General features: G+C 44.5%; 1 protein-coding gene across 4 annotated transcripts in view; it reads left to right on the forward strand.

The window, feature by feature from the left end:
- The window catches only part of PCNX1 (pecanex 1), a 486,917-nt gene that overhangs the window by 378,869 nt on the left and 92,700 nt on the right, over nucleotides 1–15,348 (forward strand). For all 4 annotated transcript variants that reach the window (XM_078659468.1, XM_078659469.1, XM_078659470.1 and 1 more), the window contains exon 26: nucleotides 438–653. In XM_078659468.1, coding sequence (XP_078515594.1) covers nucleotides 438–653 — 216 coding nt within the window. The remainder of the gene's footprint in view (nucleotides 1–437; nucleotides 654–15,348) is intronic.

The following is a 15,348-nucleotide window of genomic DNA, read 5'->3' on the forward strand; positions in this document are numbered from 1 at the left end:
GCAAACATTTTGTAAAACTGGTGTAATATTGCATACGTCCTAAATTTGTGTTACGCCAAATGTTGGCATTCCGGAGATACTGGTTCAAGTACAAAATCACATTTTCTTTTCAAACAAGTCTTCTGCTGGTATCTCACCTGTATTTTCTCTGCAATGTATGGTCTCGTATAGGAACAATACTTAAGATACCAGCAAAATGAATGTTGTGTAATGCGCACATTTTCTTCAAAGTTATGTATATTTCAGGAAAAAATGCAATTGGTTTACTTGACAAGTCTTAATATTTTCCAGCATATAACTTAGCTGTGTAAACAAGAAAGGATTCTTAAACATTAAAGCAGTTATATTTAATATTCCGTATTGAGTAAACCAAGAAAGCAATGCAACTTGGTTATCTTATGGCCAGTAAATTATCTCTGAAACCTTTCTTTTTCCAGGTTCTGATGATAATAACCTTAATTCCATCTTCTATGAGCACCTAACCCGTTCCCTTCAGCACAGCCTCTGTGGAGATCTTCTTCTGGGACGCTGGGGAAATAACAGCACTGGAGACTGTTTCATTCTAGCATCTGACTATCTCAATGCACTTGTGCATTTAATCGAAATAGGAAATGGTCTAGTTACCTTTCAGCTGAGAGGCTTGGAATTCCGAGGTAAGGCTTTGTATACGATAAATGTCTTTTGATTTGTCTCGGTTAATTAAAATATTTGCCTAAAACGTTTGAATGTAGACACCATTGTACACACAAATCACTATAAATGTCTGACGCATAAGCCCCCTCTTGATGGTGAGATCTTTAGGTCCCCTGTTCCTTTCCTTACTGGACATGGAGAAATCAATACAAATGTTTTGCAGCGTGAATCTTTCTGGATTCACTATGCTGTGCATTATTCCGCCATCTAGTGGTTGGGTCCGGAATTTTTGTCTTTTTTTTTTTTCGTGGCCCAGGTGGGTGTCGACATACCACCATTTGGCGTCCTTCGTGACGTCGACGTGCTTCCTCCGGAAGCTCCCACCTTTGGCTGCCATCTTCAGATTCTTTTTTTCTGCGGGTGGGTCTGGATCGTTGCCGAAGAGCTCCAGAGTTTTTGGAGAAGAAATCGACGGAAAGAGAAGAAAATCGTCAAAATTCAAACTTTTCAAGACACCCGACTACAGGTCAGGTAACCGGGACGACGAGGGAGAAGGTTTTTCACCCGAAATCTCGACTTTCGACGGAGAATGCGCTCGCAGGGGGCTCCCTGAGCGACGTAATGGACGAAACACCTTTCAAGTTTTGCACCAATTGTCACCATAAATACGCCCAGAAGGACCTCTGCCTGCCTGCCACTCGACCACAACAGCAAGGACTGCAACGCGTGCTCGGTGTTCACTCCCAAGACCCTTAGAGTAAGGGAGAGGCAGAGAAGGGCGAACCACACCATGCAGGGGCCATCTCCATTGCTCCGAGACTTGGGCCTCTCCAGTGGAGAGGAGGACAACATCACAGAGGGACCGGTGGACTGCACGGTCGTGTAAGTCCCAAAGAAGACGTAGAAGGAGTTAAGAGTCGTCGACCCCCAGACACTTGAACAACACTCGAAAGGGTGAAGCTAAGTCCTCGAGCGACACTCGTAGGAGTGAAGCAAAGTCCTCGAAGGGAACATTGCCGCCAAAACTCTCGGCGAAAGCAACAGCACCCAAAGACAAACAGCCCAGCGGATCCTTCGAAAGGACTCCCAGGCGTCGAAAGCCCTAGAAAAATCAAGGTAGTTTAAGGATGCCCAAGAAAAAGACACCTCGGCGCCGAGGAAAGAAGGGCCAACAACTGCTTCGGCGTCAACGACCTCGAAGCGAAGCGCACAATCTCTCGATGCCGAACAGGCCGCACAGATGGAAAGGAAGAAGAGTGGGCTCGAGGCAGAAATGGCGAGCATCCTGCAGCGAAAAAAGGACTTTGACGAAAGAATGAGCCAGTACACCATCCCGCCGAAGCCTGCGCTCGAAATTGAAAGACGATCAGGACGCCGAACCACCGAAAACGCCTGAACCGGTCGAGGAACAGGAGGAGGAAGTCTATTATTTTGAGGGCAAAGACCACGAGGATCAGCAGACCTATCGGGATGCGACGTCCTCGGAGGCACAAGACTTGGAGTGGCATGACAACGAATTGCAGGAAGAAGGGGTAGACACTTACCCTGCGAGTTCTTCACCGCCAGACGACATAGGAATCTACAATATGTTCGTCCAAAAGGCTGCACAGACATATGGGGTGAAACTGGAGGAAGAGAAGCCCAAGACATGTTTCCTCCTGGAAACTCTGTTGCCTCAACAAACTAGGAGCCAGTTCCTGGCATGCTCTCTAGTGTGCTGGACCAGGGAAGGGATGCCTTTGAGGAACCAGCAGTATGCAAAGTAGTAACTCCAAGAACAGAGAAAAAGTATAAGCTGTCCTCAAGGGACCCTGCTTATATCCAGGGGTCAGTGCCAGCTGATTCCATAATCACAGCAACGGCTAGGAAAAGGGCCAATGTACCCACAAATGCCAGACCACCTACAGACAAGGAGAGTAGAAGGATGGACCTCGTAGGGAGGAAGGTGGAGCGGAGTGCGGCAATTCAATGGCGCATCGCAAACTCCAACGCCCTAATCAACAGGGACGCATACCAGTGCTGGGAGGAAGTGGGGCAACTCGGAAAGCAGACCAGTACCAGCAAAGAGCAGCTCACCTGGTAGAAGACGGCAAGAACATTGCAAATACATGTTTAAAATCGGCCTTGCTGCAGACCCGTCGAGCAGACAGATGATATTAAGAGTGACCGAAAGAAGACACGCATGGCGTAGAATTTCAGGCTTCAAGCCAGAGGTGCAGAACAACGTCCTGAACACACCTTTTAATGGAGAGCAACTGTTTGGCACACCAGTTGATGACAAGTTAACCCAGCTCAAAAAGGACAACGAGACCGCAAGGTCCATGGGAGCGCTGCAGTTCAGAGGGATGAGTAAGGGTACACCCACTAGGAGACCAGGTGGTAGGGATGGCAATGTCCCTACTACATCGCACCAAACAATCCAACAAGGCTACCAAGGGAACAACCAGGGCCAGCTACAGCAGGGACAGCAGCAGCAGAACTGGCAGTACCAGCCCCGGGGCTAGTCCTTTCGAGCGCGCTCAAACGGACAGGGGCAGACACTGAGAGAAGGCCAGCAGCCTACCGCCAAGTGACTTCAAAATAAAGCAAACGCCCACCCTGGCAACACCTCAGGGTGGGCAGAAGGACATACAGAAAAACAACAAACAGTACCTTGTACACACAACACCAGTAGGGGGCAGAATTAGAGACTTCATCCATGAGTGGAGGAAGGTCACAACAGACAAATGGATACTAAACATCATACAATACAGATACTGTATAGAGCTAGAAAAACAACCTCCAAACAGGAAACCAAGAAACAAGGCACACTCAGCAAAAGCACGGGAACTGCTCAGCAAGGAGGCGATAGAGGTAGTACCCCACAACCAATGGACAAGGGTTTTACTCCACTTCCTCGTGCCAAAGGTGGATGAAACACTAAGACCTATTCTAGATCTAAGGTTCTTGAACAAATTCATAAGGACTTCGATTCAAAATAACTTTCCTACAAGAGGTAATACCACAATTACAACAAGGGGACTACATGGCAACAATAGATTTAAAGGACACGTACTTACACATCCCCATCAAGCACAAACGTCTACTTAGGTTTGTGATCCACCAAACTCACTACCAGTTCACAGTACTGGTATTCAGGCTCAAATCCGCACCAAGGGTGTTTACAAAATGCCTAGCAGCTGTCGCAGCGCACCTACGAAGGCAAGGAATACACATATACCCCTCGCTCGACGACTTGCTCCTAAAGGCAAGTTCGTACAGCCACTGCAAACAACACATCAAGCAGGTCGTACAAACACTGACCCAACTGGGTTTCTCAATCCATTGGACAACCGAACAGGAGCAGATAAAGATATTCTTTGGGGCAGAGATCGACACCATACAGGCCAAAGCGTTCCCCATAAAGAGAACATTGGCAATGCTGAAGGAAAAATGTCTTTACCGCAAGGGGCAAGTTCTGACAGTGAGGACGGTGAGCAAGCCAATGGGAATGATGGCGTCATGCATTCACCTGGTCCCAAATATTCGACTCCACATAAGACCATTCCAGGAACGGATACAGCAGCAATGGTCACAGGCAGCAGGGAGTTGGGAAGATCTAGTGGTTGTCACACATGCAGTGCACTAGGAAATAGTGTGGTGGAACAAGGCAAACATATCACAGGGGAAACCATTCACACAACCAACTCCAACAGTGACCATCACAACAGACGCCTCCCAACTGGGGTGGGGCGCGCACATGAACAAACTCAAGGTGAGGGGGCTATGGTCGCAGCAGGATGCGGTCAAGCACATCAACTACCTGGAACTAAAGACAGTGTTTCTAGCCTTAAAATCCTTTCAGAAGGAGCTGTATGGAAACAGGGTGTTGATCCAAACAGACAACACAACCACCCTGTTCTACATCAACAAACAAGGAGGAGCACAATCAGTAGCACTATCAGAGCTAGCACAAGAAATATGGACATGGGCCATTCCATTAAAAATAGATCTACTAGCAATACATCTACCAGGGAAGGACAGTGTGGAAGCAGACAGACTCAGCAGGCAGACGTCCGCATCCCTCGAATGGGAGACCAACCAACAGGAAATACAGAAGCTATTCCAGAAGTGGGGTACACCGCAAATAGAGATATTTGCAACACACCAAAATGGAAAATGCCAATACTTTGCATCCAGACAACTAGACCATCGGTCACAAGGGAATGCGCTATGGATAAGTGGGTCAAAAACACTTGCATACGCTTTTCCCCCGATACCCCTGATACCCAGGGTACCCAACTAATGCAGGATCAGCAACTTGTCGCTGATACTAATAGCACCTCAGTGGGCCAGACAGTCCTGGTTCTCACAAATATTAGAAATGGCGCATGCTCCAGCACAAAGATTCCCAAAAAGAAGGGACCTGTTAACAATGCAGAACGAAAGGGTGCTACACCCAGAGCTGAAGAGCTTCAGCCTAGCGGCATGGCTCCTGAAGACCTAGAGTTTGCACACCTCAAACTACCGGCAAGCACAACAGCATTGCTCAGGGAGGCAAGACCTACCACAAGGAAGTGCTTCTTAGCAAAGTAGAAAATATTCTCCAAATGGTACATTAGGGAGAAACTGAGAAGGAAAATCACAAAGGAATCAATAGTACTAAAATACTTAACACATCTACTACAAAGTAAACTAAGCTACACATCCCTAAGGGTGCACTTAGCGGCGATAGTGGCTTACACAAGAAGAGAAACGGAAAAGTTTCTTCACCTCCCAAGTAGTAAAAAGATTTCTAGAAGGAGCAAAGAGAATCGCACCTCTAAACAGAATGCCAGCATGGAACCTCAACATAGTGCTAACTCAACTCATGAAGGCACCATTTGAGCCGATTCACAAGGCTACACTGCACATGATCACGCTAAAGATAGACTTCGTAGTGGCTATTGTATCACTACGAAGAGTAAGTGAGTTGCAAGCGCTAACACTCCAAGAGTCCTACCCGCAGATACACAGTGATAGGATTGTAATGAGAGCAGACCCACACTTCATGCCAAAGGTGGTGTCTCGGTTCCACATCAACCAAACAATCCAAATACCTATTTAATTCCAAAAACCAACCACAAGCTCAGAAAAGGCCTACACGCACTGGACGCCAGGAGGGCTGTGATGCACTATATACAAAGGACAAAGGAGTGCAGAAAAACAAAGCAGTTCTTTGTTTCTTTTGCCAGCAGTTTTTTGGGGCGACCAGTTACCAAAAATACAATTGCACGGTGGATTGCACAAACCATACAACTATGCCACAAGCAAGCAGGGCAACTGTTACAAGGAGCAGCTCATGCTCACTCAACATGGAAGAAAGGAGCAACAACTGCGTTTCTAGCTAATATATCAATTCAAGACATTTGCCAACATGGTCTTCAGTGTACACGTTCACTAAGCACTACTGTGTAGATATCCAAATGAACAAAGAAATGCAAGTGGGACAGAAGGTCTTGCAACACATATTCAGTAACCAGTGCTCACCTTCCACCCAGCCGCCACAATAAGGACAAACCGCTACAAAGTCTATGCACAGCATAGTGAATCCAGAAAGATTCACGCTGCAAAATGTATAGTTTCTTATCTGTTGGTGTAGTTTTGCATCTTTAAGACTTTCTGGAGTCATTCACAAACCCACCCTCCTCTGCCAGAAAGATGAGACAGGAGGAAAGGGATTAAAACTGGAGAAAGACTTTAGAAGTTAAGAGGAAAAGCAAATATAACACAAAACAAGAAAAAAGAATCCGAAGCTGGCGACCAAAGGTTGGAGCTTCCGGAGGTATCACGTCGACATCATGAAGGACAGCAAATGGTGGTATGCCGACGCCCACCTGGGCCACGAAAAAAAAGAAAAAAGACTAAAATTCCGGACCCAACCACTAGATGGCGGAATAATGCACAGCATAGTGAATCCAGAAAGTATTCAATCTACAAAACTACACCGACAGGTAAGAAACTATACGGTCACCCAAAATGGCTTCAGCCACGTAAAGCTCATAAAGAATATACAAGAGTTGCTTGAAATGAAAAAGTGAGCCACAGTCCTGCAGACACTCAATGGAGCCACGATGGAGTTGATAGACTCTGGAAATATCCACTGCTTTTGCCGCAGTGGATGATTTATTCAGTGGCTACAGATGACCCACAATGCTTTAGCTAGAGCAATCAAAGGAAGCCAACATAATCACTTTTATCTTGAAAAGACTCCACTAGCTCAAAATGCAATCAAGAACCAAAACAACATTAATGATCCACAGGGTCTTACATGGGCATCTTCCCAATTACCTACAGGAATACATCAAACTTTAAATTTTCCACATTGGCCCAAAGATCTGCCTCTCAGCACCTGGTTGTAACACAGCAATAAAACACTGTGACTTTGGGAATTGGAGAGATTCTATGCAGCTGGGCCTTTATTATGAAACCTCACTCCCTCAGTTCAGAAAAAGCCTAAGTACTCAGCCATTTTATGAATAGCAATCATTTTACCCCCTATTTGACCTGGATAGGCCACACCAGTCTCATTCAACATATCATTAACCAGCTACTGACCCCTTTGAGTTGCATGGATTCAATGGAGGCAACAGAGATAGCTGATTAAGTCACAGTGTGAAGAATGATGAAACCACAAAACTTGGGATACCCTAAAGTTTAAAAACAATTTAAATAACAAACAAAGACATGTTTGTTTAAAGCAGATGGGTGCTAAACCAGGGCATCCCTGCACTAATGAAAAACTACTGAATTCATACGCTAGCAAAAAAACTAAAACCACGTTTTAGTTTTTTTCTGAAAATGGCTTTGCTGGGGCTATAACAATGAGGAAGAAAATTCTAAAGTTTGAAAGCAAGGAATTTAAAAGATTGTTCCCCCGACCCCCTCCTCCACCTCTCCGTATGGTTCTTGGCCTGGTTTAACCTACACGATCTCAAAGCTCTATTAGGGGCACAAGACTGGCACAGATGTCAAGGAACAGAGGGCATGAGTCTGAGAAAGCCAGGAATGCCAAGCACAAGGCCTTAAATTCAATCCTCTTATCCACAGGGAGCCATTGGGGGTCAGTTAGATGGAACAGGCTGACTGAAAGTTGGGTATGTGTAGCAGCAGCCAGTCTGCTGCGCTCTGGACGATTTACATATTTATTTTGTAATTTAGCTTTAGCTTGAACCAAACCCAAGGGGCTTTCAAGCACGGTGCAATATCGGTGAAATAGTGTGGCATACACAGCAGAAATGGCTGTTACATTAGTAACCTAGAGAGTTGGCCAACTTTTGAACATGGTGCAACAGAACCTACCAATAGAAATGTTGATTTATAATTCAGAACTATAGAACACAACTAATTAACAAATCCGCATGAGAAGAAATTGATTAGGAAATGTAATTTCTCAATCTGTGTATTAGGATTATCACGCTTGATCGAAGGAGGGGATAGAAGTTCTAGCGTATGGCAAAAACAAGTGACTAGAAATGGGCTTTTATTGGAAGCTAGCTGTACTGGTATAGATTTAGGTAGACTGCTGACATACGTACACATTGGTAGGGTTGTTGAGATAATAAGTTATCATATGTGTGGATATCCCGAAGAGACCAGTGGTGGAATAAGTATCACTGCTGCTCTAAAAGATCTCCTACAAGTTGCATATTGTTCAATTCCAGTTGGCCCACCTGCAAAGCAGCATTGATGTGTTCCCCAACCTGCCTGGGCTAAAAGCTTAGCACTCACTTCAGACGGTCAAGGTAGCAAAAAGAGCCAAGGCATTGTCGAGCGCAAAATCAGACGTTCATAAACCTAGGACTCTAATCTTTTTAGTCTTTGCACTGAGGAGCTGCAGTAAGTGCCATCACACATTAGGCTTCCACATTCCTGATATTCAAAGAAGAATATCATTGGCCTTCAATAGGGACCCTCCATTGTCTTCTGCCCACCGACTTGGCAAAATAATACTCTCTCGCCATCTCTGTTGTAAGCAACCACATCTTGTTTCTGCCCCTCTTTCTCATGCTCTGTTCCCCCATTGTTATGTTCAGTGATCCCCACCTTCAGTACTATATATATATATATAGCCTTCTGCTAGCTGCTTAAACGTGGGTACATCTGAGCAATCATAGTGTAAATATTATGTACATAGGTTGTGTATAGCAGGCTACCTCTCACTAGTTTAAGAGGACCATTGCCGATCCACGGCTTTATTAACCCCTTCAGTGCTAATGACAAGGGTAACTCGTCATGGAGTTTCCATTGATTTCAATGGAAAGTCAATGGACCCACTCCCACACCCCTTAGCAGCCAAGTGGTTAAACATCATACTGAAGATCTATTTCATAACATACAAACTTTCTCCCTTAACACGCACATTTACCTATCTATAGGTAGTAATATGTTGAGAACATGCAATATATGGTGTTGAGAATATGTATATAGATATGTATATATGTATATATTTACCATTACAAGATGGCGTGCACTGGGAGGACTGTAGTCCTCTGTCGATGTCGACTGAGAGGTGCAACCTTTGTACGTAATTACCTATATTAAGTGTTTTGGTTTTTTCATGTGTAAACACACTGACGAAGGCCTAGTGCTGAAACGCGTCTGTGGCGTACTTGTAGTTAATAAACTACCGTGTGAGCAAGATACCCCCGAGTGCTGTCATTTCTTTCCCGGGACCCTGGGATGGTGAAGAGCGCAATATATATATATATATATATATATATATATATATATATATATATATATATATATATATATATATATATATATATATATATATACATATATACATATATATATATATATATATATATATATATATATATATATATATATATATATATATATATATATATATATATATATATATATATATATATATATATATATATATATATATATATATACATATATACATATATACATATATACGAGGCGACAGGGCTTAAATTACCATTGACACTTCACTCTTTTATTTATTGTACAGTGCTTAGTTTGAAAACAAAATAAGTGATCAGGCCCAAACATTTGCTGAAAGGGCCACGCATTGCATCCACTGATGGTGCTGTCCCTCTCACTCTGTGTAACATAATTCTTCTGTCGCCCTTTTGCTGTTTGCAGTGCTCCATTTATCTCCATGTCAAATTGTGCAGCACAATAGAAATACCAATACGTGATTTAAATCGAACCATTTGTTTCAAATGTGCTTCATTTACTATTTATGTAGAGATAGAGCGATCCTGAATTGTTCCATATTTGGTGTTAGTAGTTTACCCAGTGATCTTTTTCCTTTACATTTTGGTGTTTGCAATTGAGCATTTGTAATGGAAAGCAAATCAAAAGGACTATAATTCACTGTAAAAAAAACAACCTGACTAGACATTGCGTTTTTTCAGCTTAAGAGCTGTACAGTTGAGGGGGAGGCACGTGTGAAGTAGCGCTGAGCTGGCCCACTCTGGCTCAGATCAGCCCATGAGAGGCAGCTCTGTGGCTGTCCCATGTTTGGAGAGTGGTGGTATCCCATACAGAGATTGTGTGTCATAGGCCCCACTGTCCCTATACCCTAGTAATAGTGACATTTTTAAAACAAAAATGTGCATGTCTTTCACTATTCGAAGTATTGCTGCAGCAGCAGTAGTTCTTTCATGCAAAATGTGCAATTGGCAGGCAGAGCACAGTCTGGGCCATAATAAATATAGGCACCTTGGCTAAGTCTGGATGCTCTGAAACGAGTTCCACTGCTGAGCTTTTTAAAACATCTGCTGGAGTTATATACTGGTGCTTTCAGTTTGGCTTCCCCACATAACGACTAAAGATGAAGTAAGCAAATGCCACCCGAAAGGGTGTCCTGGTGCTGAGCAGGTGTGTGTCTGGTCCTGCTATGGTAGGTTGGCAATTGAAAAGTTAGGTCTTTAGCTTCTTGTGGAATTGAAGAACAGAGGAGGAGAGACTGAATTGGGAGGTTGTTTCATGCTTCAGGAGCGATGTAAGTGAACATCTGTCCTCCTGATCTGTTTCTGTGTGTATGCGTCGGATGTGTGTGAGTAGGAGTTCGGCAGAGCGGTGGTGTCTGAGTGGTTGGTGGAAGGTGATACGACTGTTCAGATAGGTGGGGCCTGGGTTGTGCAGTGCCTTGAATGTGTGTGAGGAGTTTAAATTGAGGCCGTTTTGTATATCGGGAGGCAGTGCAGTTCCCTCAGGTGTTGTGTGATTTGAGTTCTGTGAGGGAGGTTGAGTGTGAGCCTGACGGTTGCGTTCTGGATGGTTCGTAGTCTTCTAGTGTGTTGCTTTGTGATCCTGGCATAGAGGGTATTCCCATAATCTAACTTGCTGCTGACTAGGACGTGAGTGCTTGGATTGTGATGGTGCTGCTTGGGAGCCATTTGAAGATCTTCCTTAGTATCTTCAGAGAGTGGAAGAAAGGTGCAGTGAATTTTACAGTCTTGTCCAGTTTGGTGATGATGGTTATTCTGAAGTTTCTTGTGTGGGGCCAAGTTTGGCCAGTCACCAGTTGGAGTCCCATAGTGAGGTGTCCTTGCTAAAGATCACTCCTTCTGCCTTGTCGGTGTTGAGCTTGAGACAGTTGGATTTCATCTGGTTAGAAATTAACATGTTTCGTGTGTTGGGGATCTTGTCCAAGAGAGAGAGTATGAGTTGTGTGTTGTCTGCATAGGAGAGAATGTTCATGTTGTGCGTGCATATGACATTGACCAAGAAGGATCATGTATGCGTTGAAAAGAGTGGAGCAGAGCAATTAGCCTTGAGGCACTCTGCAGAGGAGTTTGCAGGATTCCGGGGAGTAAGCTGCTGGGCTAACAGTTTGTGTACTCGCCATTAAGAAGGAGCAGATCCAGCGGAGTGCATGGCATATTTTAAACTGTAAAATGTTGTATTGGCATGTTAGGACAAAACTAGTTACGCCTAGGGTAGAGAGGTGATTCAAGCCATCTCCCAGGGGCCCTTTCTACATTAGAGGGCAAGTTTACCCTGACTCCGTTGTCGTTTATATGACAAAGAGACTGGTGCCCACCAGGCAGCTTGGGATGTCCCTACTTTCCCAGATAATGAAAGCAAGCATTTTGATGCTGCGGGGAAGAAGTTCATATTGAAGGCAACTACCCAGTGGTGGATTGCCAGCTCTCTAGGTTTGCTGTCACTATACATCCGGTATCTCTGGGAAGAAATGGAGGCCCTCATACAATGCCTTGCAGAGGCCTATAAAGAGAGAGGTGGTGAATTGGTCATGTAGGGTAAAATTGACTCTAACACGACCGTCAGTTGTGCTCTGGATGCAGCAGATTCTGCATCCCGTAGTATCAACGTTCGTGTTTTCCGTTGGCATGCAGGATTTTAAGTTAGAGGTGATGAGGCATCTTCTAAATGTTCCTTTCAATGGCGGAACATCTCTTTAGACCCCATGTAGCCAAAATAATAGCGAATATCAAGAAAGACACACGCAAGTCCATGTGTAGCCTACATTTGTCCCTCAAAGGGGATCCTTCCGTAAGCACTGCTCGATAAATGTCAATAAGGCAACACCCCTGGCCCAGGCACAAGACTTTTAGCAGTGGCAGCAGTTGGCTTTCCACGTCTCCCACATCAGAATAAGGTTATTCACGGGGAGGATGTATAGTAATAAGGGCAGGTAAAGAGATGGATCTGGCAAGAAAACCCCGGTCCCAAGCATCTCCATCCATTCCTCCAATCATCCAACACCTGTCGGGGGAAGGGGGGCTGAAGGATATCAGATTTCTACCACTGCTGGATGGAATTCACCTCAGATTAGCGGTTCGTAGTAGTACTCCAGCAGGGATTTGCCCCTAATTCCATGCCATGCCACCCAACATACCACCGAGTCATTCAAGCCCATCCCTCCCTCTTGCAAGACAAGGCCTCAATCTTACCCCAGAAGGGCACCATACAATCCGTGCCCCCTACATAAGTGAGGAAAAGGAATTTACTTGCTAAACTACCTTATGCCAAAGAAGCACTTTTTGCTCTGTGCCATTCCGTCAGTACAACCTGTTGGAACATTTCTATATGGCCACTCTCCAGGATGTCATTCCATTACTTCGTCAAGGGGACTTTGTGACCGCTTTAGAACTCAGACACATATTTCCATATCCCCATCCACCTTGCTCATCACAAGTACCTAAGGTTTGTGGGAAGTAGACAGCATGACCCGTTCACAGTGCTACCCCTGGGATCACCACATTTCCAAGTGTTTGGCAGTGATGGCTGCTCATCTACACAGAGCAGGCATCCATGTTTTCTTTACCTCGATCACTGATTAATCAAGAGCAGCAGCACACAGCAATCTCTAGCGCACATTCAAACCACCCTGAACCTCCTATCCCGCCTAGGTTTGACAGTACAGGCCAGGAGGTTTCATCTTAAAGCTCAGCAGAATCAGTCCTTTCTGGGATCAGTTCTCAATGCTGACAGGGGGAGAGCATACTCAAATCAGCAGAGGGTAGTGGCTTTTCAGCAGCCGTGGACTCTTTTTTACCCCACGCATCCCATAACTGTAAGGATAGTTCAAAAGCTCCTATTTATGATGGCATCATATATATTCATTTTTCTCATACCAGCCTGCTCATGCGCCCATCTAGTTTTGATAAAGGACAGCACTCCACACAAATTATCACTGCAATGGCCTGTTGATGGGCAGGCCTTTTGTGGACCCTCAAAAGGTGACCACTATTACTACAGAAGAATCACTTACAGGATGGGGTGCACATCTAAACTGTGGGACCGTCCAAGGCTCTGGGGTATTTGAACCCCCCTGTTCACCAGAGGAGGGCATATCAATTACCTGGAACTCATGGACACTTTCCTGGCCTTCAACACATTCTACTCTGTGATACAATTCAAGTTTGTGCTTTTGTTCACAGACTTGTTGACAACCATGTACATTGAGAAGTAGTTGGGAACACACACTCCCCTCTTTTCAGCATTAACGCAACTGATTGATATTGGGTAACTCACCAAGTACCTCCATGGGATGGACAACAATTTTTCCGGACTTCCTACGTAGGGCACCCCAACAAGTCCACAACTGGGAACCCCAACCGTAAATCCTCCACGGATACTCATCGACCTATTCACCACACCTAGAAAATACAAAATCTCATTATTTTGCCTCTAAGTACCCACACGCACAATCTATGGGTGAGACACTGGATACATTTGTTAGGGATATTTCCATATGCTTTTCCACCTCTCTTTCACTCATTCCATACGTTGTCCGGAAGATCAGTCATGTATCAGCCACCCTCATTCTTGTACGCCTGACTGGGGCCAAACGATGACAACTCTGGTATTCGATACTTCTAATGATGTCTGTTGGATCAACACGAGAAACTCCCAGCCACACAGGACCTTCTCACTCAGCAACAGCGTCAGATTAGACACCTGGACCCCAGGGAGCTCAACATTGCCATATGGCACCTGAGGTTTTGGAGGTTGGATTTACACCTCCCAGATGAGTGTGTGGCCATCGTGCGAGAAGTTCACTACTAGGGCCTTTTACACAGCCAAATGGAAGTTGTTCATCCAGTGCTGCCTTTCTAAATAACTTGACCAATCTTAAGTTTCTGTTCACAATATTTTCATACTATTTCCATCTTCCCAAAGAATTTCTAATAGATACTGCTATACACCTTCACATAGCAGCTAGAGCTGCGTACATGCAAAAAATGGAATGTGCTTTTATGTTTTGCATTTATTTAGTTAAAGCTTTAATGAAAGGACTTGAGGGGTACTCCCCTCCCTAACCCCAAAGACCACCACCTGCATTGTACCTTAATGTATGACATTGCTCATGGAACCCCCTTTGAAACCACTTCATTTTTCCATTCATGGAAAGTCACTTTCCTTGTAGCAATAACTTCAATGAGGCAAATCAGTGAACTACAGGCTATTACTACTGCCAAGACTTTTATTCAGACTCGCAGGGATAGAGTGGTCCTTAAGACAAACACCAGGTTCTTACCTAAGGTGGTTTCACCTTTTCATGGCATTAGACAATTGAGCCTTTTGGATTATTTTCAGATACAGTAGAGGAAAGAGCGTTACCCACCCTAGCTGGAAAGTGAGCACTCATGCATTATTGATAGGACAAAACCCTTACGAAGGACCAAGCTGTGCTTTTTAGCCTCTGCAAAACCTTATAAAGGCCCACCTCTCTCAAGGGCAAGCATTGCAAGGTGGATTGATAAATGCATTCAGGCTGCTTATACAAAGGTGAACCTGTACTCCCTGTAAACCCAATGGCTCACTCTGCACGCAAAAAGGGAGCCACTAAGGCTTTGGTAGGTACCATTCCATTAGCTGATATCTGCAAAGTTTCAACTTAATCAATGGGTCACACTTTCACAAAGAATTATTGTGTGGACATATTTGCTTGTTAACAATGTCTGGTTGGCCATGCTGCTCTAAGAAGATTGGTACAGACATTTGCACGATCTGCCCATTAGGCAGCACAGTTAGGAAACTCTTCTACAGGCAATGGAAAGTATGTGTATCCACAACCACATATGTTGCACATGGAAAAAGTTACCCTGAATGCACCTGTTTGAAGCATGTAGTGCTGTAGATTCACATGCAACCACCCTGCTCCCTAGACTTGGGCAGTGATTGCTCTTATTTCTTACAGTAAATAGTAATTTACTTGCAAATAAGAATCCTAGGGCACCT

This window comes from Lissotriton helveticus, chromosome 9 (assembly GCF_964261635.1).
Source record: "Lissotriton helveticus chromosome 9, aLisHel1.1, whole genome shotgun sequence".
In the NCBI taxonomy this organism is placed as follows: Eukaryota; Metazoa; Chordata; class Amphibia; order Caudata; family Salamandridae; genus Lissotriton; species Lissotriton helveticus.